At 41.3% G+C, this 23055-nt stretch overlaps 1 protein-coding gene across 2 annotated transcripts; it reads left to right on the forward strand.

The window, feature by feature from the left end:
* Positions 1-916: 916 nt before the first annotated feature.
* senp6a (SUMO specific peptidase 6a) lies at positions 917-23020 on the forward strand. 2 transcript variants are annotated; one of them, XM_055232431.1, is made up of 23 exons: positions 917-1028; positions 3617-3716; positions 4396-4459; positions 5058-5161; positions 6115-6243; positions 6765-6832; positions 9548-9624; positions 9838-10132; positions 10428-10669; positions 11890-12021; positions 12658-12691; positions 13501-13686; positions 15480-15673; positions 16429-16568; positions 17150-17266; positions 18319-18441; positions 18767-18859; positions 19080-19288; positions 20102-20190; positions 20289-20374; positions 20448-20516; positions 21737-21887; positions 22504-23020. In XM_055232431.1, the coding sequence occupies exons 1-23, from the start codon at positions 998-1000 to the stop codon at positions 22717-22719; spliced, it is 2949 nt and encodes a 982-aa protein (XP_055088406.1). In that variant the 5' UTR covers positions 917-997; the 3' UTR covers positions 22720-23020. The 2 variants fall into 2 exon arrangements, with proteins under 2 accessions (XP_055088406.1, XP_055088408.1); XM_055232433.1 differs by lacking the exon at positions 3617-3716 and having other exon boundaries at positions 944-1028.
* Positions 23021-23055: the final 35 nt, after the last annotated feature.

The following is a 23055-nucleotide window of genomic DNA, read 5'->3' on the forward strand; positions in this document are numbered from 1 at the left end:
TTAAACATGCTCTCACCACAGACAGCAGCTGAGCATATCCAAGCCAACACTGCTAGACTGGGGTAGACCTGGTTTAGTCGTGGTTTAGACCTGGTTTAGAACTAGTTTAGTCCTAGTTTAGACCTGGGATAGTCCAGGTTTAGACTTGGTTTTGTCCTGGTTTAATCTTGGTTCAGTCCTTAAGAAAAACAATAGCTGTAAGAGTCCTCAGAGACACTGGTGACTTCTCTCTTCACAGTGGGCTGTCTGGATTGATCCTGGTTTATGGGTTGGACCTGGTTGAATCCTTGATTAGACCTGGCATCAGTCATGCATTAGATCTGGTTTAGTTCTGGTTTAGACCTGGGCTGCTGGATTAGACCTGGTTCAAACCCGGGTTTGGGTTATGATTGAGATGTTTCAGTGTCTAGCCCGATTTTATTATCAAAACAGAAAAAAACATAAAAAAAATAAATAAATAAATAAAAATAAAAAGACTGGATCCCTGGAATAAAATATGAATTCTGTGAGTGTGATATTAAAGGATTGCTTTGTATTAAATAACCAATATGTTTTGTATTGTATTTATTTTGTATATGTATGCAATTTTATTTGTTTTGTCTTATTTTAATTGTTAATATATATTATGCATAAAAACTAAAAATCTTATAACGTCATATAAAAGATTTACCACATAAAAATGTGCATACAGCGTGCTCTAGTGGGAAAGCAATGCTACTACACACTTGACCCAAAATTTATTTAAACATGACTTTACTTTGAACTTTACTTTAATACACCGCGGTGACTCGCCTGTTCAGACATAAAATAGTTTTTCTTATGTAAAAACGAGCCTAATGTTTTATTGTATCTTATTTTGAAATCCTTGTACTGACAGAGCGGTGGAAGTGTTTATTTTGAAGGCTATCTGCACTTCCGCCGCGCCGTCACTGCCGTTAGCTTTACACACAGCGCTGAGCTCCGCACCGCTCTCAAACAGTGGGCTCATGGACTGATCATGGCCCAAAACAGAAGCCTTTTCATCGAAGGTAAGCGGTGACAGCCCCCTCCTGCAGCCGGGGGCCGTGCACTCCGCGGTGGCTCGCAGTCTCCCGGGGGTCGGTGTAAACAATCCCCAAACGCGGAGCTCTTTTTGGGGCTAAACCACCGCTACACGCACCGTTTAGCCCCGCCGCTAACCGAGCGATTTTAGCTCGAGAAAACGGCCTCGCACGGCTCCCCCTGGGCTTAAATCACTATAATAATGTAATATAACTAAACTAAAGACCCAAACGTGTCCATAACCCCCACATGAACCACACAGAGTCTAATTTGAATCATTTTAGCGTCAATATTGTGAGCTCGGAGGCTAACAGTGTTAGCCCCTCAGCTGAGCGTGTAAACAATGCTTTTTCATGTTTTCTTGTTGGATTTCAGGTGTAACGGTCAGATTTGACACGTCCTGGCTAAACACAAGACTAACCATCAGCGAACACCAGGGATTTGTGAAAAAACATGTAATATTGGCCACATTTTCGCCCCATTGTCTTTCTAAATGTAACCATAATTAACCAGCTGAGAATAGTTACATTAAATATCTGTGGAATTTTAACGGGATTTGAATGTTTTTTACAATATCTGAATTGGACTCTCGTAGCATTCAGGGGTGCATCATATCTGTGCTGATATGCCCGTGTTTTCTCGCTGTTTAGTCCTTTTTTTTGCCGCTGTTTTGCACATGTCAGCAGAGGAGCAGTGAGGAGCAAACCGGAGCATGGTTGTCAAAAGTATCAAAACTAATCGATACTAAAGCAAGTATCGAAAGTAGATACTCATTTTTCGCTATTATAAAAGGTCCCATTGACAGGACAGATATGAACCTTTCCTGAATATGTTTAGAACGACTTTTAACTGAAGTATGAGACACATTTACTACCATTTAATGTGGAAAATCAGAGTATATTGTCTAAAGAAAGACTATTTTGTTTTTGTTTGTTTTTTAAATCAGTATTCAGTGACTTCAGAAATGTTAGTATTGTGACAACACTAGTGAGGAGCTGACAGGAGCAGTGAGGAGCTGACAGGAGCAGTGAGGAGCTGACAGGAGCAGTGAGGAGCTGACAGGAGCAGTGAGGAGCTGACAGGAGCAGTGAGGAGCTCAGGAATGTGCTGCAGACACAGGCTTCTGCACTTTTAAATGGTTAATCATTAGTTTGTTATCGAGTGGATCAGTTATTTGACTGTCCCTCTGTCGTTTGTATGTTCGCCTTGTCTCTGAGTGGTCTGGTTTCATCTGGATCCTGGCTCAGGTCTGGTCCACTGCTCCTGACATGTTTAACCAGAGACACTGAAGGATAGGTCAAATGTAGGTTTAACCCAGAGACACTGAAGGATAGGTCAAATGTAGGTTTAACCCAGAGACACTGAAGGATGGGTCAAATGTAGGTTTAACCCAGAGACACTGAAGGATGGGTCAAATGTAGGTTTAACCCAGACACACTGAAGGATGGGTCAAATGTAAGTTTATCCCAGAGACGGTGAACAATGGGTCAAATGTAGGTTTAACCCAGAGACGCTGAAGGAATACAGAGGACACATTTTCCTTTCCTGAGCAGCCCATCCCTTCTACATACTGTTTGAATCCAGAAGCGTTTGGAGTCGGACCATAGAGCGTGACAAACCTGAGATAAATCTGTCACTTCTTTTACATGATGTATATAACAGTTTGTGCTTCATTTGATTCTGCACAAATCTGCTGTTTCACACGCTTCTGGGTTAATTTTTTTTTCACAATAACCATAACCCTAAAGCCCCCATGTTTGTTTTTACCCGATCTAAGCATGCTTCTCTCTGATTGGTTAATTCACCTGTCAGTCATGCCCTCTGGAATCGAGGAGACAAGACACGGCTCCAGAGCCACTCATCTGTGTAAAGTTTTGTCACAGTGGTTCTGGATGGAGACAGTGAAACAGGCACAGTGCATTGTGTGGTTTGTTTTTTAGTCTGTTCTTCTTGAATGTTGATTACAACAGGATGTCTGAGCACAGGTTGTTGTGTCCTTAAGCAGGACACTTACACTTTGCTCTCTCCACTCAGTGTGTTGTGGTTAGTTGTGTCAGGAAAGGCATCTGGCTTAAAAATCAACCAAACAGCACTGTTTTGCTGTGTCTGCACCAATGACAGCTTTAAACAAGACGTGACTAATGGCACATTTTTAAATTGTCGACTGAGGTTACTCCCAGGGTTCAGACTTTATTTACTTTACTGTGTCCTCTGCATTTGACCCATCCTACAGTGTGTCTGGATTAAACCTGCATTTAGCCCAGTTTTCAGTGCTTCTGGGTTAAACCTGCATTTGACCCATCCTTTAGTGTGTCTGCGTTAAACCTGCTAGGAGCAGTGGATCAGATCCTGGTCAGGAGTACCTATCTGGGGGATTATTGTGTATGTTTTAGGTTGAACACACAGGCAGAACATGTAAACTCCACACAGACAGACCCTGTGTGGTCCTGGATCAGAACCTGCTTAACTGTGAGGAGAGATGGCTAACCGCTCTGCTGGTCTCAGACATGGGGCTAACCACTCTGCCGCTGTGTGGTGGTCTGTAGGTGGCGCTGTAACAGTGTTGTGTCTTTAGGGCTGGAGCGGGCGGAGAGCAGGAGAGATGGAGGATTTAAACAGTTCAAAGACTGGAGCTTCTCTCTCAGTGAAGACAGTGAGGAGGACAAGGAGCACAAGTAAGAACCAGGACTGGACCAGGGGCCCGTAGAGCAGGGGCCCGTAGAGCAGGGGCCCGTAGAGCAGGGGCCCGTAGAGCAGGGGCCCATAGAGCAAGGGCCCATAGAGCAGGGGCCCGTAGACCGGGGCCCGTAGACCGGGGCCCGTAGACCGGGGCCCGTAGACCGGGGCCCGTAGACCGGGGCCCGTAGACCGGGGCCCGTAGAGCGGGGCAGGTGAAGGATCAGTATGTTTTTGATTTATTCTAGACATTTGACATCAGGTTTTTGTCACACCTTTTGAGTTTGGTAAATCTGAGGAGGAGTTTTAGTACTTGACTTGAATGAAGGACTTGAGTGAAATGTTTGATATTTGTGTGTGTTACAGAGTGTGTCCTTATTGTTTCAGATGATACCACCACATCTATAGTCCAGTCATATTTAACTCAGATGGAACAGATAAAGTGAATCTTGTTCAAACTCAGATGTGTTGTTGTAATACAGTGAGTTCTTGGCTCTAGTGTCTAATAGAAAAAAATATCAGGTTCAACATTTGTGAATTTGCCTTTTGTATATTTCATGGTAAAGTCCAGTGTAATCAATAGAACTGTGTCTGAGAGAATGACATCACATTCTACACTTGTATACACTGTTCTATTGTGTCTATTAGATTGTATAAACTTTTTTTGTGTACTTTCAGTTGTAGTGGCGTGAGAATGGAGCAGAGTGACAGGCAGCAGGCCACGCCCCTTGAGGAGAGCAAGGTACTACAGATTTTCTATCATATTAGAGAAAATCTATTATTTTTACAAAACTCAACCATTAGTCTGTGAAGTTAGGGTTGGGTTTAATGGGCTCTGACAAAGTTCATAGCACATCAGACACAACAGCAAGACAAATGAACACTAGGGTATTACTAGGGTTGTCAGAAGCATCGAAAATCAGATACCAGTTGATAATAAAACTAATATGGAAACTAGATAGTCATTTTTCACAGGTATTGATACCAAAAAGTCCCACTGACAGGACAGAAATAAACCTTTCCTGAATATGTTTATAATGATGTGTCTCTGTATAAGACACATAGACTAGTATACACACATGGACCACTATGAACCTACTGCACACTCAGGGATTACACACATATAACACACATGGGAATGGAAAACAAAGTACAACATTTAATGTGGAAAATCGCAGTATATTGTCTAAAGAAAGATTTTTTATCGTCATCGTGGTATCTGAGTCAGCATTGAGCATCTTACTTGCTTCTTTGAAGTATTTTCTAATCATTATTTTTCTGTAATATCTGTATTAACCAGAAAAAGAAGTGTTTTAGCATCTCCCTCCCCCTCTCTCCAGCCTCTTCCAGCACGGCTCCTTGCTCCTTCAGACTCCGTCAGAACCTACGAGAACCGTTCAAACAGTGGCCGGTCTCTGCACAGACTGGCCCCTAAGAAGCACATGTGAGATGTTTTACTATCATTCTGTGCTTAAAGGCCCATATTACACTATTCTCTGATCTGTTATCATGTAGTTTCCTCATCATAAACAGACCTGGAATTGTGTTTTGATTCATTTACACATGTTTAACACAGGAATCCTGCATATTCAGGCTGTCAAACTGAAAACTCTGTTCCCCCTTGTGATGCCATGTGGTAATACAGGAAGTGCTCCATATGTTTTCATTCATTTGGATAATGTCAGCCCTGGAATTGCTTGTCTCTACTGAACTAAATGTAAAAGGAGCTGTTGTCATGCAGCAGTTGTTTTAAAGTTATCACAAACAGAGCATTTTGAGCTTTGAGTAACCCTTTATTATTAGTCTGTCTACATTATCAAACATGTGTGACTGAAACAAAACATAACTCCAGGTATTTTTTTGATGAGGTAACATAACTTAAAGCTCACAAGAGTCCATTTTGCATCATATAGGACCTTTAAATTCATCAGCTCTGTCACTCTGTAAACCAGGGGTGTCAAACTCAAATTCACAGTGGGCCAAAATAAAAAAACAAATTCACGGACCAAACTCACTATTTTTTGGAGAATTGACTGCACCTGATATCTAATGTTTAACCATTTCATATGAAGTTTAGTTTTGCTTACAAACATATGAGAAATAAAGGATACATCAGTAGTATTTATTTCATATTTAAATAAATAAAATGTATTATTACTCTCTGTAGCCTTTCAAGTTCCTTTTTAAAGTACTGGTAAATCTTTTTTAACAAGCCAACAACAAATAAAACAAAAAATTTCATTCACTGAAAATTTGACTTTCAAACTATCAACAGTCCAAGGAGTAGAAAAAGTGAATAGAGAAAACGTTATATTCAAACTCAATTTGCTACATTCACATTTACAACTGCGCATCAGTGTACCAGTGTATTATATCTACATGTATGTCATGTTTCAGAGACTCTCCGATGCCAAACAGAACCAACTTTGTGATCATAAGCCCTGCTCCGTCTCAGGGCATTGTTGTCCAGGGACGCCACTTTCAGCATGCCCAGATGCCCTCCCATGTACGCAGACCTCTGGCACGGTGAGATACGTGAGATACGTCCTCCATCACCCATAAAAGTGTCAACACAACTAGTAATTAGATGTGTGTGATTTAGTGTATTTTTGCTTTCTTTTTTCATTTTGCTTTGTGCCCATCAAACTGCAATTTATACAAACTGCAAATGAAGCCATCAGTGGCTCAGTGTGTGAACATGATGCTGCAGTCTGCCCCAAGGCAGCTATGACTACAGTTGCATCTTACCACCCCTGAGTGTAGAGAGAATGAAAATGACTGTGTAGTGCTTTGAGAGACTTCACCAAGCCTGTAAAAGTTTATTATTATCAATACTACTATTTGATCACAGAAAAACCCATAAGTGCTCCCTCCGGGTTGATACTCCCGACCAGATCCAGGCTCAGATCTGTAGCACAGTCCAGCTGTGTGGACTGTGCTCTGTGTGTGCTCTCTGTGGACCTGTGTGGCCCTTCTCACCTTAAGTTTGGTGTCTGTATTTGAAGGAGGTCTTTTCATATAAGTGATAAACATGTCTTGTGTTAAAGGGACTTTCCTCCGACGCAGCCCCCAGTGGAAATGGACAGTATCGTGCTCACCTGTCCAGACGTCTCAGGTACGTTTCTCATTTGTCTCACTGTCTGTGGTTTAAAGATCCATATTCCTCTATTCTCTAGTCTATGTTTCCTCATCACAAACATACCTGGAGTTGTGTTTTGTTTCATTCACGTGTGTTTAAGACATACATATATTTTCTGTAAATTTCGGACTATAAGCTGCTACTTTTTTCCCCATTCTTTGAACCCTGCGGCTTATACAACGGTGCGGCTAATTTATGGATTTTTACTAGCTGACGGCCACCGGGGGGCACTCTGTAGCAATGAATACAACAATGAGACAGCTGTGGAGAAAGATTATGCACTGAATAATACAATAGTTTTTCTTGATGTGTCATTTCGCACATCATGCACACATCCTCATTATGGAAAACACACGAAGAAATGCAGATGATGCAGCTTTTAAAATAAAAGCAATGGATCTGTCCAGCAAAGAAGGAAATAGAGCCACTGCACGTAAGTTTGCCATCAAAGAAGAAAATGGAGACATTGCTCGTGAGTCTGGCATTAATAAATCAAAGATGCGACGTTGCAGACAGAACTTATTCAAGGTAAAAAGGAAAAGGCCCGTGTTGGTGATGTTTTATTTTCTAAACATGCACGTATGTTCATCCCGTGTTGGTGCACATTTTCAGGCACAATTTGGAAAAAAGCGTGTCTTAAATTAAAACTCTGTATATTGTCTGTGTAAATATCTCATGTTACAACATATTTTTAACATGCAGCTTATATTCAAGTGCGGCTTATATATATACAAAATTAATTTTCTTTTAAAATTTAGCTGGTGCTGATTATATTAAAGCAGTCAATAGCACGAAATTTGCGGTAAATAGAGTTCTTCTATTACAATGAAAACACTCTGTTCCACCTTCTGATGTCATGTGGTAATGCAGGAAATGCTCCACTGTGTTTTTTAACTCCTTAACTAGAAGCATTTGGATCATTTACGCCCTGGAATTGCCCATCTCTACTGCACAAAAAGTAAAAGGAGCTGTTAACTTGAAACTACCACTTCATGACATCATAAAGTGGAACAGAGCATTTTGAGCTTTGGAGATGTAGACAGACTAATAATGCAAGATAACTCAAACGTGTGAATGAAACAAAACACAACTTCAGTATGTTTTTGAAGCGGTAACAGCATTATAATATTACTTAAAGCACACAAGAGTCAGTTTTACGTCATTTTAAACGGTCTCTGTATCTCTTAGTGCTGTCAGAAGTATCACAAATCAGATACTATATATATATATATATATATATATATATATATATATATATATATATATATATATATATGAGTATCTGATTTGTATATAATGATCTAGTATCGATACTATATACTGTATCGATACTAGATCATTTTTTGCATGTATCGATAAAATGTCTCATTGACAGGACAGAAATGAACCTTTCATGAATATGTTTATAATAACATGTCTCTGTATGTTTCACAAGTATAAGAAACATAGACTAGTATACACCCATGGACCACTATGAATCCATTGCACACTGTGTTCTATGTCAATGTGTCTTATATCCTAATCCCTCAAAATACCAACATTTAACATGGAAAATCACAATACAGTGTTTAAAGAAAGAGTGTTTTTTATCATCATCGTGGTATCTGAGTCAGTATTGAGCATCTTACTTGCTTTTATGAAGTATTTTCTAATCATAATTTTTCTATAATATCTGTATTAACCAGAATAATAATATTTTTTCTGATAAGATACTGTAGCTTCTCAAATAGTAAAAGGATGTCAGGGTCACCACCATGTTCACTGGTAAAAAAGGCTGAGAAACACTGGTTTAAACTGTCCTTGTGTCTCTGGTTTAAACTGTCTCTGGTTTCAACTGTCTCTGTGTCTCTGGTTCCAACTGTCTCTGTGTCTGTGGTTCCAACTGTCTCTGTGTCTCTGGTTCCAACTGTCTCTGTGTCTCTGGTTCCAACTGTCTCTGTGTCTCTGGTTCCAACTGTCTCTGTGTCTCTGGTTCCAACTGTCTCTGTGTCTCTGGTTCCAACTGTCTCTGTGTCTCTGGTTCCAACTGTCTCTGTGTCTCTGGTTTTAACTGTCTCTGTGTCTCTGGTTTTAACTGTTTCTGTGTCTCTGGTTTTAACTGTTTATGTGTCTCTGGTTTTAACTGTCTCTGTGTCTCTGGTTTTAACTGTTTCTGTGTCTCTGGTTTTAACTGTTTCTGTGTCTCTGGTTTTAACTGTTTCTGTGTCTCTGGTTTTAACTGTCTCTGTGTCTCTGGTTTCAACTGTCTCTGGTTTCAACTGTCTCTGGTTTCAACTGTCTCTGGTTTCAACTGTCTCTGGTTTCAACTGTCTCTGGTTTCAACTGTCTCTGGTTTCAACTGTCTCTGGTTTCAACTGTCTCTGGTTTCAACTGTCTCTGGTTTCAACTGTCTCTGGTTTCAACTGTCTCTGGTTTCAACTGTCTCTGGTTTCAACTGTCTCTGGTTTCAACTGTCTCTGTGTCTCTGGTTTCAACTGTCTCTGTGTCTCTGGTTTCAACTGTCTCTGTGTCTCTGGTTTCAACTGTCTCTGTGTCTCTGGTTTCAACTGTCTCTGGTTTCAACTGTCTCTGTGTCTCTGGTTTCAACTGTCTCTGTGTCTCTGGTTTCAACTGTCTCTGTGTCTCTGGTTTCAACTGTGTCTGTGTCAAGTGTCTCTGAACCATATTTGATGTTCCATTTTTTTTCCACAGAGGACGAGTGTTTGAACGTGAAGCGTCGAATAGTTCAGAGGAGGCAGGACTGTCGTACCTTTTCTTCACCACCGGAGGTCAGTCTGACATATCATACTGACAGCACCATTTGAGGATAGATACAGATTACCGTAGAGAGCACCAGATTTTTTTTACATTTATACCAAAATTATTATGCAACGTTGCTGAATCCTATGCTTGAGAAAATAAAACTGGAGAACGAGGTAGAGAGCAGTGGGCGTGTACCGGTGACGGCAAAATCTAAATGTTCCTCTCTGTTGTGTCCACAGTTGGTCCAGTCATGGCCATCTCCGTACCCACTGATCTGTTTGAACTGTAAAAAACCCAAAGAACAATCAGAGAAATGCACAAACTGTGGATCCATTGGCCCCGCCTCCTCCACGCCCACGCCACGCCCACCCATCAGACTTAACCCCACCCAGGTCCAGACCCGGACTCAGCCCGAACTGCTCCAGGGTCTACAGCCAGTCCAAGGCTTCTACAGACCTGTGTCCACTCTCCCGATGAGAGTCACGAAAACCCAGAACAACGGAACCAAGAGGGCCAGCGAGATCAGTGACCCAAGTTAGTTGAGCATCTTCTGTACCACCTGGACATCCTCAATCCCTCTCCTCTGCATCCTCTGACCCTCTTCCTTTGCATCATCAGACCGTCTTCCTTTGCATCCTCTGACAGTCTGACTCTGCTCCTCTGCTCCTCTGGCCCTCTCATCTGCTCCTCCTCTGACCCTCTTTTCTCCTCTGACCCTCTCCTGCTCCTCTGCCCCTCCTCTGATCCTCTACTCCTCCTCTCCTTCTGCTCCTCTGCTCCTCATCTGACCTTATCTTCTGCTCCTAAATCCCTCTCCTCTGCTCCTCAGTTGTCCTCTCGAGTGATGATGATGAAGAAGATGAAGCAGATAATGCGAGCACAGGGAGCTCTCGTCTTGATAACATCTCCCCGCGTCCTGCAGACTCCGCTCACTCCTCGCCAGCGCCCTCTGGTGGAAAAGTGGAGGCAGCGGTGAAGAACGCGGTAGAGCAGGAGGAGCTAGGAGCAGACTTCTTCGAGGACGTCAACATGAAGATCAGTATCCCCCGGAGAGCACGCATGAAGGACCAGGTACAGCATCTAATCGGGTTCATACCTTTTATAAAAGGGAAAATCACAACTGAATCTGTGTTGCCAGAGCCTTAACCTCCTCGTCACAAACAGAGCTAGAGTTGTTTCGTTTCATTCACACATGTTTAACACACAAACCCTGCAGATTTAGTCTTAGTTCTTCTGTTCAACTGAAAACAGTCCACTGTGTTTTTAAACTGTTTTAGTGTCATATTACTGTCTTGTTTACATTCACAATACCAGTAAGGTACAGCGCTATCAGATGCTACCCTCGTGGGTATCATCTGATAGCGACTACACTGTATTTATGCTGATATTTGTTGTTTATGTCCTGCACTTTAATAACTTGTAGTTTGCACTATGTATAGAAAATTTTGCACATTTGTATATTATCTTTTGTATTGCACTTTTCATATGTAAATTGTTTTTTAATGTTTGTGACAAAGGACTACAGATGGAAATTAGCATTTTGCTAAATCTGGTGCAGCCATCTTTTTAATGCATTTGCACACTGTCCTTCAAATAAATAAATAAAAAAAAACAAACAAATCTCCATATACCTTCACTAGAACCATTTAGATGATTTCAGACCCGGAATTGCCAATCCACTACTGAAATGAAGGTAAAAGGAGCTGTTAACTTGAAAACTACCTCTTCATGACATCACAAGGTGGAACGGAGCACACTGAGCTTTGGAGATGTAGGCTAATAATAGAGTTACTCAAACATGTGTGAATGAAACAAAACACAACTCCGGGTATATTTTTGAGGAGCTAAGAGCATTATAACATGGCTTAGAGAAATTTAAAAGTTAAATTTCATTTGAAAAGGTTTACCTTTTATCTAGTTTTAAATTTCATAAACTTGACCTGTCTGTGTCCCCAAAGTCTTAACTAAAGAAAATCATTTAAGGAACTGTATTTGTTATATGCAATATGAATGTGGTGGAGGTCGGAGGGGCTGATGTTGCAGAGATGAATGGCCAGTTCTCTGTTAGTCCACCCCAGGGCAGATGTAGCTACACTATTAGATTATCATCTTGTAGAAATATTTTTTATACATTTTGCCCCCCTGGTTTATTCCTGCTTTAGTCCCATTTGTTTCCTGAATGCATTAAAAATACACAGTAGAATCTTGACTTTAAATCTAAATGGCTAACCTAATTACAATAGTTGTATATTTAAAGCAAACGTAATAATAACAAATGTTTGTTTCTTCAGTTTGGGAAAACCCCACCTGAGCCTCCACGTCAGAAGAAACCCAAACTTCCCTCCAAATGTTCCAGCATCATCCTGGAATGTCGCAGCATCCGGATTGGAACACTGCGGAGACTGGTCCGCAAACCTGTGGTGGTGCGTCACTCACTAAACACTTGTGTAGACTACTATATATACTATATAGATAGGGTTTAAGAGCAATTTTATCTTATGACTAATATAAACACTTTGTTGAGTCTACATCAGCCTATAAGTCTATAGACTCTAGAGTAAAATTCATTTCATGTTTATTCACCCAAACACTAGAATAGTGCAGATTGCAGGGTATAAGTGATGTATAAATGTCACCCACTGTAGACTCCTGGGCTCAGAATAAGTTTTATTGCAAAACTGAAGTTGCTTCTGCATTATGGTGCAACATCAAACACAGAATAATAATATAAACTGTAATACAATAAAATAGGGACAGGCATTAATTTTAATTTTAATTTTTTTTAATACAAATACAAAATATACAATGTAACAGAACAGTGCAAAAGCATCAGTGCAAGCAGGTTAATTACAGGTGTTTTAAAGTCACAGTGAAAGGTTTTACAGAGCATCAGAAACTATTCTTGTGACGAGAGTTTCAGTAATGTTTATTATGATATAAACTAACTATAAAACTGTTTTATTCTAGAGCCCCCTCTACAGAGTGGAGTGAATATAACTTACTGACAAAAGAGTAAAACTGTATTTATAATGTGTTATCTTCTGTACTGTTCTTTACAGTTCACCACAGAACACATCCAACTCGACACAGAAGGTGAGGTCCGGGTTTTGTCCTTGTTGTACAATAAACTGTAGTAGTCCAAGAGAGAAGAGACATGAGGCTGGAGTTCCATCAGAGAAAGGAGAAATTTATTTACATCAGAACAGGACCCACGACCCGGAGACATGAACCCTCAACACACTGTGATAGTGTTGTCCACTCAAGCCTAGTCCAGTCCAGTCTGCCTATGCTTCTGTTGTAAGGCGTATTATACCTGTGATGACACACATAACTAGGGCTGAGATGCAGTGAGAGCCCTTAGTACACACACAGGACAAAGAAGAGACTATCAGGACTGTAGTCTTCTGTGTTAGTCCTGGTTTAATACTGGTTTATTCGTAGTTCAGCTCATGTTTGGTCCTGGTTTAGGCCCACAAAAATGTATTCAGTCATCATAGTACCTGATTTTTACCTGCTAAACAGAACTAGTTAATTTTAAATGGTTTGCAGTAGCCCAAAGTTATTCCTCACTTATCTTATGCATTCAGAGTGTCCTAATTATTCACCATGATGAGTTTCTAAGCACTTTTCACATCTCTGAGTCCAGAGTTTTTCTGTCACAGTAAAGCTAACAACACTAGCATGCTTCCTGATTCCTGGAACAATGAAATGCTATATAATTATATTCAGACAGTACATACAGACTGATTTTGAACTTAAGAGATGGCTGTACAATATATCTGTACTGAGGCAGGACACATTTTGCTCAAAAACATGGGAAAAATCAGGTACCAATCCATTAAGTTTGTTTTATTTAATCATGATTTATTCAACACTTTCCCCTCTCCCTCTCTCTCCTTTAGGTCCTGAGGGTCAGGCTGAGTCCGTGGTCTTTCGCGCCTCTGAGCTGGTCAGCTGTGAGTGGTGCAGCGTTCGCAAACTTCCTGTGTTGTTTTTCCAAAGCTCGGAACAGGAATGTTCACGTCTTAGGGAGCAGCTGCAGATGAGCCGAGGACTGGGCGGAGACTGGATCGACTGCTCCTCCACACGTGAGGGAAAAAACACATAAAAACATTAAAACATATCGTTTATCTATAGTGATACTTTTAGTGTCATCACGCTGGGGTGCTGCATGGATGTCTATGAGGTTATGCAGATGAGATCACAATATCTTGAATTTTTATAATGCAGTAATGCCATTTTCTCCTGTAAAAGTTCCAAACACTGAATCTAAAATGTGACAGAGCTGCTACAGTTTAAGAACAGTCGACAACTGATAAATATTGAGTTTGTATCTGACTCTAAAACAAGAAACTCAAGTGACCAGAATAAAAGCAGAGAAGAGATAAACCACAGGGAGCTGCAGACACTCACATTTCTGACTGATAAACACTTTGGATCAGACTCAGATGAACTGAACTTTTCTGTTCTTAAAGCACATAAGTCTGTGTTGAGGAAATAATTAATGTGTCTGTTGAGCTGCTCATAGTTCTGGCTCAGTGTCAGTCAGAATGTTGAGCATTTTTTCAAATAAAATGATGTCACTGCATAACCTCTATAGAGTTAAGTATAATGTCACTTCTGGGTCCATCAGCCAATTTGAAAACATTGAACATGTTACGGTTTCCTTTCTTTTCACATCTCGGGTTAAACCGAGACTGCACTTGTTCAAAACTAACAAGTTTATAAGCATGGATCTGTGGTTATAATGAACAGAAAGGGTATGACATTGAGGCAAGAAGTGACATAGAGTGAGGTCCCACCATGATGATTTGTATGAAGGGCCCAGAATTTGGTTGTTTGATGAATAAGGAAAAAAAAAATCAGCTGTGAATTTTTCTATTTGGACCCGGAAGTGACATCATTGCTGAACATTTCTCTATGGGAATTTTAAGTAGTTACAATGGTGACATTATCTGTGTAATCCCTCAGTCGTCCAGGCCCAAAGTGTTTGTAACTTAATGACAGATAGAAACTGGTCTACTCCATTCAGTGTAGTGAAGAGTGCAGTGAGTGTTACACCGGAGAAACTAAACAGCTACTCCATAAGAAAATGAACCAACACTGTCGTGAGAGCTCCTCAGGACCACAGTCTGCTGTTCATCTCCATCTCAAAAACACTAAGCACTCTTTGGCTGAGATCTGTACCTCACTATCTTCAAGAGAAAAGAAATGATTTGAGAGGGGAGTTAAAGCAGTTTTTTGTTAGGAAAGACATTCCTTCCTTAAACAGGAATGGGGGCTTTAGATGTCATCTATCCCCCATCTATAACTGCATCCTCAGGCCAAAACAAAAGAAAAAAATAGGGTTAGCCAGGATGCCAATAGGTGTGAAATAACTCATTAGGGGCTTGAATGACTATGCTAAGTAGGACAGTGCACACTTGGGTAGCACAATAAACCTAGCCAACAAACAGAAACTGTAAACAACCTGGTGTGTTAGTTTTGCCCAGTTGAGAGATTTTATATTTTCCTTTGGCTAACAATGCACACATTGGCAAACACAGCTAGAAATTTAGATTGTCTGAGAACTCAAGAAAAAATATTAAATATATTTAAACAACACATTTTCAGGAGCATTTGAGCAACATGAGTGTTCATAGTCCTGTTTAGGACTGTCACAAACGTAACAGTGACTAATTGAAAAACTGTTGGCTAATGCTAGCTAGCTTGTGACTGTAATGTTATTTGAGAAGAACTTGTTTAACAGCACAAATCAGCTCACCTGTTATAGTTCCCATAAAGTCAGTTTGTTATGGTCAGATTGTGTTCACGGCGATATCCGGCCCTAGCAGCTACTGTTTTGAGCCTTATTTACCCTGCCTCTGTGTGTGTCACTCAGACCCTGATGAAAAGTACATCGTGTTGATCTTTGAGAATGGCCTTCCCATGGAGCAACAGGTGATCCTGGAGGACATTTTAGGAGAAATCGGGCAAAACAACAATCTCAGTGACTTTCCCGCCAAAATCTCCTTTGACGAAGCAAATCTGCGACTGGTGAATTACAACAAGGCCACAGAGCGAAAGGACGACAAGGTCTGAACTATAAACTTTATCATTTTATGTTAAAGAGGAGGTATTCTGCAAAATCAGCGTTTGCAGCTTTCTTAATGTGGTTCCCTCATCAAAAACATGTCTGAAGAGGTTTTAGATATCATCCATATATGTTTGAGTAATTTACTGATCTCTCCCAGCCCTATTCAACCCTCCTTATGGTAAGCAGTACGAGTCTGTACAAGGCTCTGCCCACAAGCCTACATCACCCAGCCTCCCACATGACAATTCTCCATAAATATACAAAAAACATGATACAAAACTGTACATAGCAACTTGACAAACCTGATGTGGTGTGCAGTAGTTTCATTAGCGGGATGCAGCTGATTGTGCTGTGATGGCGCTCTGAAGGGGGAGTGACTTAGAGCAAAGGGAGGTGAGACTCAGAGCGTCAAAAACTAAAGTAAAACTTATAAAACATTTTAATATGTTGTTTTGGGCGAATATAGCAATTTCAAAACAAAAGTTATAGTGATCTAAATATGTTATGTGTTATAGTTAATACCCCATAGAAGTCAAATACCCCCTCTTTAATACCCCATAGAAGTCAAATAATGCTCTCATGATTCATGGAGTCTAATCTTGAATAATTCTCAAACTGTGGCATCTCTTCTGACAATAATTTGAACACTCCAGTCAGCGTTTTAGTGGTTTTATGACTCTCTGTATTATTAATGTGCTGGGGTTGGGCTGTTCTCAGCCGGTTACTCACTGGTGAGGGTGTGTGTGTGTTCCAGGTTAAACCCGCCCGATCTCCTCCCAAACCCAGTCCAGTCCCGGTCCGGACCAGAATGTCCACGAGACACAAACCCAACAGCTTTGAATCAGACGACGAGATGACAGAGCTACAGCCCACATTCACTGGGCCCATCGTCAAGTATGAGATTTTATTTAAAGGGCCCATATTAAACAGAGCCTTAAAGGGAAAGCACTCTGTTCCACCTTGTGATGTCATGTGGTAATACAGTAACTGCTCCACTTTGTTTTTAAACTCCACTAGAATCATTTGGGTCATTTCAGCCCTAGAATTGCCAGTCTCTACTGAACTAAAGGTAAAAGGGAGCCATTACTTTGAAAACTACCACTTGACATCACAAGATGGAACAGAGCATTTTGAGCATTGGAGATGTAGACAGACTAATAATAAAGGGTTGCTCAAACATGGAAATGAAACAAAACACAACACTGTTTTTTTAGGAGGCAACAGCATTAGAACATGGCTTAAAGCTTGTCCATCTTGCGTAATATGAGACCATTAATAATGGTACAATAACAACATTACAACATTACAACATCTGAAAATAAAATTCCCATTATTTTCTTCTGTACATTTTCTCATCACTTGTATAGAACATTTGCAGGATGATGACAAAACCTCACTCCTGTTTTTATTTGGATATTTAAATTAAAATGTGAATTTTTTTGTATCTTTACATTTTAAATGACTGTTGTTCTCAGACTCATGGTGTACCCCCCTCCTCCGGCCAAAGGGGGCATCACTGTCACCAATGAAGACCTGCACTGTCTGAACGATGGAGAATTCCTCAATGACGTCATCATCGACTTTTATTTAAAGTGAGACTTTTACCACACTATTGTCTCTCCAAAATACTGTCTCTTTAAAAACAATATAAATACAATAAAGCAATATTACAACAGGAAAATGGACCTACCATAGACTTCTGTTTTAAGTGAGACTTAAACACTCACTCTTCTTCTAAGAAGAAATCAACAATCTCAAATTTCAATTTCAGTTGTGATTACCATATCAATACTTGACTTTAAGTGTCTGCCGATACCCATTATTAACTGATACCAATATAGGGACCAGAGACTGTATATATAAGTGGATGTAGCTAACCTGCTAGCTGCCATGTTCCAAATAGGAAGTGATCATGAGCACGCTTCCGGCTCCATGGACTCTGGCTCAAATTCACTTTACATTGTAAAACTGTGGCCCCTCTCTCTGTAACTGCTGCTGTCAGACTTGTTATTTTGGTCTTAAAATGTTAGTATGAACCTGCTCTATTGTGTCCGTAAATCAAGATATGAACATTAATAATCAAGCGCCTTCTTTCCCCGAAGTCGCTCCCACTAGCGTTGGCAACAGTTTTGATTGCGAGTGTTTCTAAGTGCCCGCTCCCAGCTTAACTAGCGAAGCAAGTGGGAAGGGGCTTTACCAACCTCACTCCAGACTAGCTCTTTAGTTGCTATGATACTCGTGATCGGAATTCCAAATGTGGAAGTCTGCTCCAAATTGGCCCCTATAACTGCTCTAGCCTCGATGAGCTTCACTTGACTGGAGCTGAATGCTGTGGGTGACGTCACACTCAATTAGTCCACTTCTTTATATACACTTTGGTAGGGATGGAAAATGGCAGCTATTTCCTTAAAACAAAGTTGACACTAATACCTGATCTAGCTCATTTTCCAATATCAGTGCCAATATTTGATACCAGTATTGGTGTTGGTGCATCTCTAGTCTAAACTACAGGTTTAGCAGATTTTACACAGAATAAGACCCGATGGAGACATAGGGAGGGCATCCGACACAGAGAGGTTAATTTCCCATTTCTACTTTCCATGAAGTAGCTCCATTAAATTGTGTGTAACGGTTTGTGTTGCAGATATTTGGTTCTGGAGAAGTTGAAAAAAGAGGACGCTCAGAGGATTCACGTCTTCAGCTCGTTCTTTTACAAACGTCTCAATCAGAGAGAACGACGGAATGGACCTGACCCCTCCAACCTGCCGTACGTCACCCCAGTCCTGGATCAGTCCTGGATCAGTCCTGGATCAGTCCTGGATCAGTCCTGGATCAGTCCTGGATCAGTCCTGGATCAGTCCTGGATCAGTCCTGGATCAGTCCTGGATCAGTCCTGGATCAGTCCTGGATCAGTCCTGGATCAGTCCTGGATCAGTCCTGGATCAGTCTTGGTTTTTAGTCCCTGGTTTAGTCCCTGGTTTAGTCCCTGGTTTAGTCCCTGGTTTAGTCCCTGGTTTAGTCCCTGGTTTAGTCCCTGGTTTAGTCCCTGGTTTAGTCCCTGGTTTAGTCTGACTCATTATGTCTTTGCTCAGGCTCCAGAAAAAGAAGCACAACCGTGTGAAGACCTGGACCCGACACGTGGACCTGTTCCAAAAGGATTTCATCTTCGTCCCCATCAACGAGTCGTAAGTTTAGACCTGGTTTAGTTCTGGTTTAGACCATAGACTATGTATTTGGATTAAGTTAGTGTGGCCGATGGAGCCGTATTGTGCCATGCTCACTTCCTATATGGAATGCAGGGTTTAAGAGACCTGGTTCTGGCCTGGTTCTGACCTTGTTCTGACCTTGTTCTGACCTTGTTCTGACCTTGTTCTGTCCTTGTTCTGTCCTTGTTCTGTCTCTCAGAGCTCACTGGTACCTGGCTGTGATCTGCTTCCCCGGCCTGGAGCGCCCCCTGCTGGAGCCGAACCCTCAGTTCCAGGGAGAGAATCCGAGTGGAGATTCCCAAACGGAAGAGCCAATTCCGGATCACTGCCGCCCGCTGTCCCCATGCACCTCCCTGGAGCCAGAGGAACCCGAAGAGAGCCCAGACAACCAAGAGCAAACCTACACCAGTGAGTCCAGTGTTCACCCTTTAACGAGAGGCTCAGCAGTTCAAGCCTGATGCCAACCTGCTGTTGTGTCTCTGGGCAAGACACTATCTCACGTTATCTACTCCAATCACAAAATTACTTTATGGCTGAGGGTTGAAAATGTACTTATCATAAAGTCTGTCCAAAATTTTTAACTTTTAACTATTTCCTCAAAAACTGTTCATTTTAATTGGAAAATTCATTGTGAAGTTATAAATTGCATAGAACACAAGTTGTAACTGTTAGTTCATAAATAAATAAAATAAACACATTTTACATCTCCTGAGCTTCTTGTCCCTTTTAAAGATGTCATATTGTGCAAAATTGACTCTTGTGAGCTTTAAGTCGTGTTATAATGCTGTTGTCTTATCATAAACCTGGAGTTGTTTTGTTTCATTCACACATGTTTGAGTAACACTGTATTAGTCTGTCTATATTGCCAAAGCTCAAAATGCTCTGTTCCACTTTGTGATGTCACGAAGTGGTAGTTTTCAAGTTAACAATTCCTTTTACCTTTAGTTCAGTAGAGATTGGCAATTCCAGGGCTGAAGTCATCCAAATGATTCTAGTGAAGGTGTATGGAGTTTAAAAACACAGTGGAGCACTTCCTGTATTACCACATGACATCACAAGGTGGAACAGAGTGTTTTCTGTTTGAGAGAAGAGCTCAGCCTAAATATGCAGGGTTTGTGTGTCAAACGTGTGAATGAAACAAAACACAACTCCAGGTATAACATAGATCAATGTAATATGGGCCATTTAATCCATTTCAAAAACCCTGTTTGTGTCGTCCAGGTGAGCTGCACAGGATCAGTGTGTGCTACGGCTCCAGAGGCAGAGACACTGACCCATTTGCCTTCTCCGACGACCACAGCTCCTGTCAGGTCAGTGCTCCTGTCTGTGCTTCTAAAAACTACTACAAATGCATAAAGAGGAGCGGGTCAGGGGAGCAGAGGATGTTCTAAAATTTGTGTCTCTTCAGGACGAGTGCAGTGAAGACGGAGCTCTCGCTGACGACGCCTCCAACGACAGCTCATCTTTAACCTCAAAACCAACCATCTGTAAACAGTAAGTGAACCGGGGGGGACTGAACCGGGGGGGACTGAACCGGGGGGGACTGAACCTCTCCTTTTGTCTCCAGGCCATGTATCCTGATCATGGACTCGCTCAGAGGTCCAGCTCGGTCCACAGTCGTCAAAACCCTCCGAGAGTGAGTCACAAACACACTTCAGGACACCTCCTCTGTCTGAACTTACACAGGGGCATCTTTGACATTTACAGATTTTTAGACACTAAAAATATTATTCTAAAAGTTAGTGTCTTAGTATATTTTTAAAGAAGGGGCATTTACTTGTATGGGGTATTAATTACTATTATTTATTTAAAAACGCTTACACATAAAATTTTAAGATCACAATGTTTCATTTTACTGTTTAGAAAGTATAGTATATTACAGTATATTCACCCAAAACACCCTGTGCTCTCTGTGCTAAGTCCCTTCCCCTTCAGAGCCACTATCACAACACACTGAGCTACATCACACTAATGAAACTACTGCACATCACATCAGGTTTGTCAAATTGCTGTGTACAGTTTTAGATCATGTTTTTGTATATTTATGGAGAGTTGTTGTGTGGGAAAATTGGTGTGGGTGGAGCCTTGTACAGACTTGTACTGCTAATCGTAAGGAGAGTTCCAATAGGGCCCAGGAGAGGATTGCTAAAATACTCAAACATGCATGGATGTCATCTAAAATCTCTTGTCTTTGATGAGGGAATAACGTAAAATGGGAGAAAGATACAATAATGTACTTTGCAGAATATCTCCTCTTTAAAGAAAATACAGCTGTTGACATGTTTGGGCAGCTGATGCGAGTCACCTTCAGAACAGTCACTGGTTTGTTGGGAACATGTTGTATATTGTAAGCATGGGTGTGCTTGTTTTACGTACCTGGAGCTGCAATTTAACTCTTGGGTGGAGTCTGCGCTTGATTCATTCTCTGGGGTCTCTCTTCAAGGTACCTGGGGGTGGAATGGGTGGTTTGTTTGTAAAACTCTTTGGGTGTGTTTGTTTTAGGTACCTGGAGGTGGAGTGCCTTTGTTTGACTCGTCAGTGTGTTTGTTTTGGATACCTGGAGGTGGAGTGAGTGGTGTTTGTATAACTCTTTGGGTGCATCTGTTTTAGGTAGCTGGAGGTGGAGTGGGAGGGGCCTTTGTTTGACTCTCGGGTACATTTGTTTGAGGTATCTGAAGGTGGAGTGGGAGATGCGTTTGTTTAAATCTCGGGTGTGTTTGTTTGAGGTACCTGGAGGTGGAGTGGGAGGTGTTTGTTTGAGGTACCTGAAGGTGGAGTGGGAGGTGTGTTTGTTTGAGGTACCTGAAGTTGGAGTGAGAGGTGCCTTTGTTTGACTCTCGGATGTGTTTGTTTTAGGTACCTGGAGGTGGAGTGGGAGGTGCGGCGTGGCTCTCAGAGGAGTTTTAATAAAGACGTGATGAAGGGATCCAGTCCCAGAGTTCCACAACAGGACAATTTCAGCGACTGTGGAGTTTATGTGCTGCAGTATGTGGAGAGCTTCTTTCAGGTGAGAAAAACAAACCAACCCCATCAGTGTGATCTGTTTGACACTGCGTCGCTTGTCCATGTGGTCAAGAGAGTAGATCAAACAAGCACACGCCACAGAAAAATGTGGACTGAGGGAATGCACAGTCACCCACAGCGCTTGGCTCAAGCCAGTTGAGGCTAGCAATTATAGGTATATGGGTTGCTATGATACTTGCACTTGGGTTTCCAAAGAGCCCATCAGACGTGAGGGTGTTGAAGGTAACTGCTGGTTTGGCAGGGGGCTGGCGCTTAGCATTAGCAACAGGTTTGACAACATTTCTAGCAGTACCAACCTTGGAGAAAGAAACCTGAGACCTGATTGGTCTGATATTAATCTTCATATCTTGATTTAAATAAATACCCCAGGATAATGTAGAGTGGGTTAACACCAACATTTTAAGGTTAGAATGATGAGCCTGACAGCAGCAGTTACAGAGAGAGGAGACTCGCTTTTTACATAGAAAGTGAATTGGAGCCCGAGTCCAAGGAGCCAAATCGTTCCCATGCTCACTTCCTGTTTGGAATGCTGTGGGACTAAACTGACGACTAAACTGTGGCTAAACCTAGACTAAACCAAATCTTTCTCCCTTTTGCAGAATCCCATTCCCAGTTTTACGTTGCCTCTGAACTTATCGGACTGGTTTCCACCTCAAAGGATGAAGACGAAACGTGAGGAAATCAAGGAGCTTATTTTAAGACTCCAAACTCAACAACAACCACCACACCACCAGGAGAACACTCAGAATTCCTACTCTGCTCCGGGATCATCTGAAGAACCTGAGATCCAAGAACCTAGTCCATCTTCCCTCTGAATCCCTCAGCATTCCTCCAGAGCCTTCACAAACTCAGAAACTTTGTACTAAACATAAACTGTGACTCCATTTCACTCACTGTGCTCCTCCGTTAATTTAACAAGGTGTAGAAATAATAATAATAAGAAGAATTCCTGAAGTTTGTTTGTAAGTTAAACGCGTCCATTGCTTCTGTGGAGTTTTTCAGCATTAAAATCTGCAGTAGAACCAGGACAGTTACAGCTTTATTTATGCTTTGTTTGCCTTAAAAAAACGTGTGTATGTTTTTTTAAATTCAAAACTAAACGGCAAGTTAAACGTTTCTTTTGCCAGTTTCTTTGATTCCATAAACATTGT

Source organism: Periophthalmus magnuspinnatus, chromosome 24 (assembly GCF_009829125.3).
Source record: "Periophthalmus magnuspinnatus isolate fPerMag1 chromosome 24, fPerMag1.2.pri, whole genome shotgun sequence".
In the NCBI taxonomy this organism is placed as follows: domain Eukaryota; kingdom Metazoa; phylum Chordata; class Actinopteri; order Gobiiformes; family Gobiidae; genus Periophthalmus; species Periophthalmus magnuspinnatus.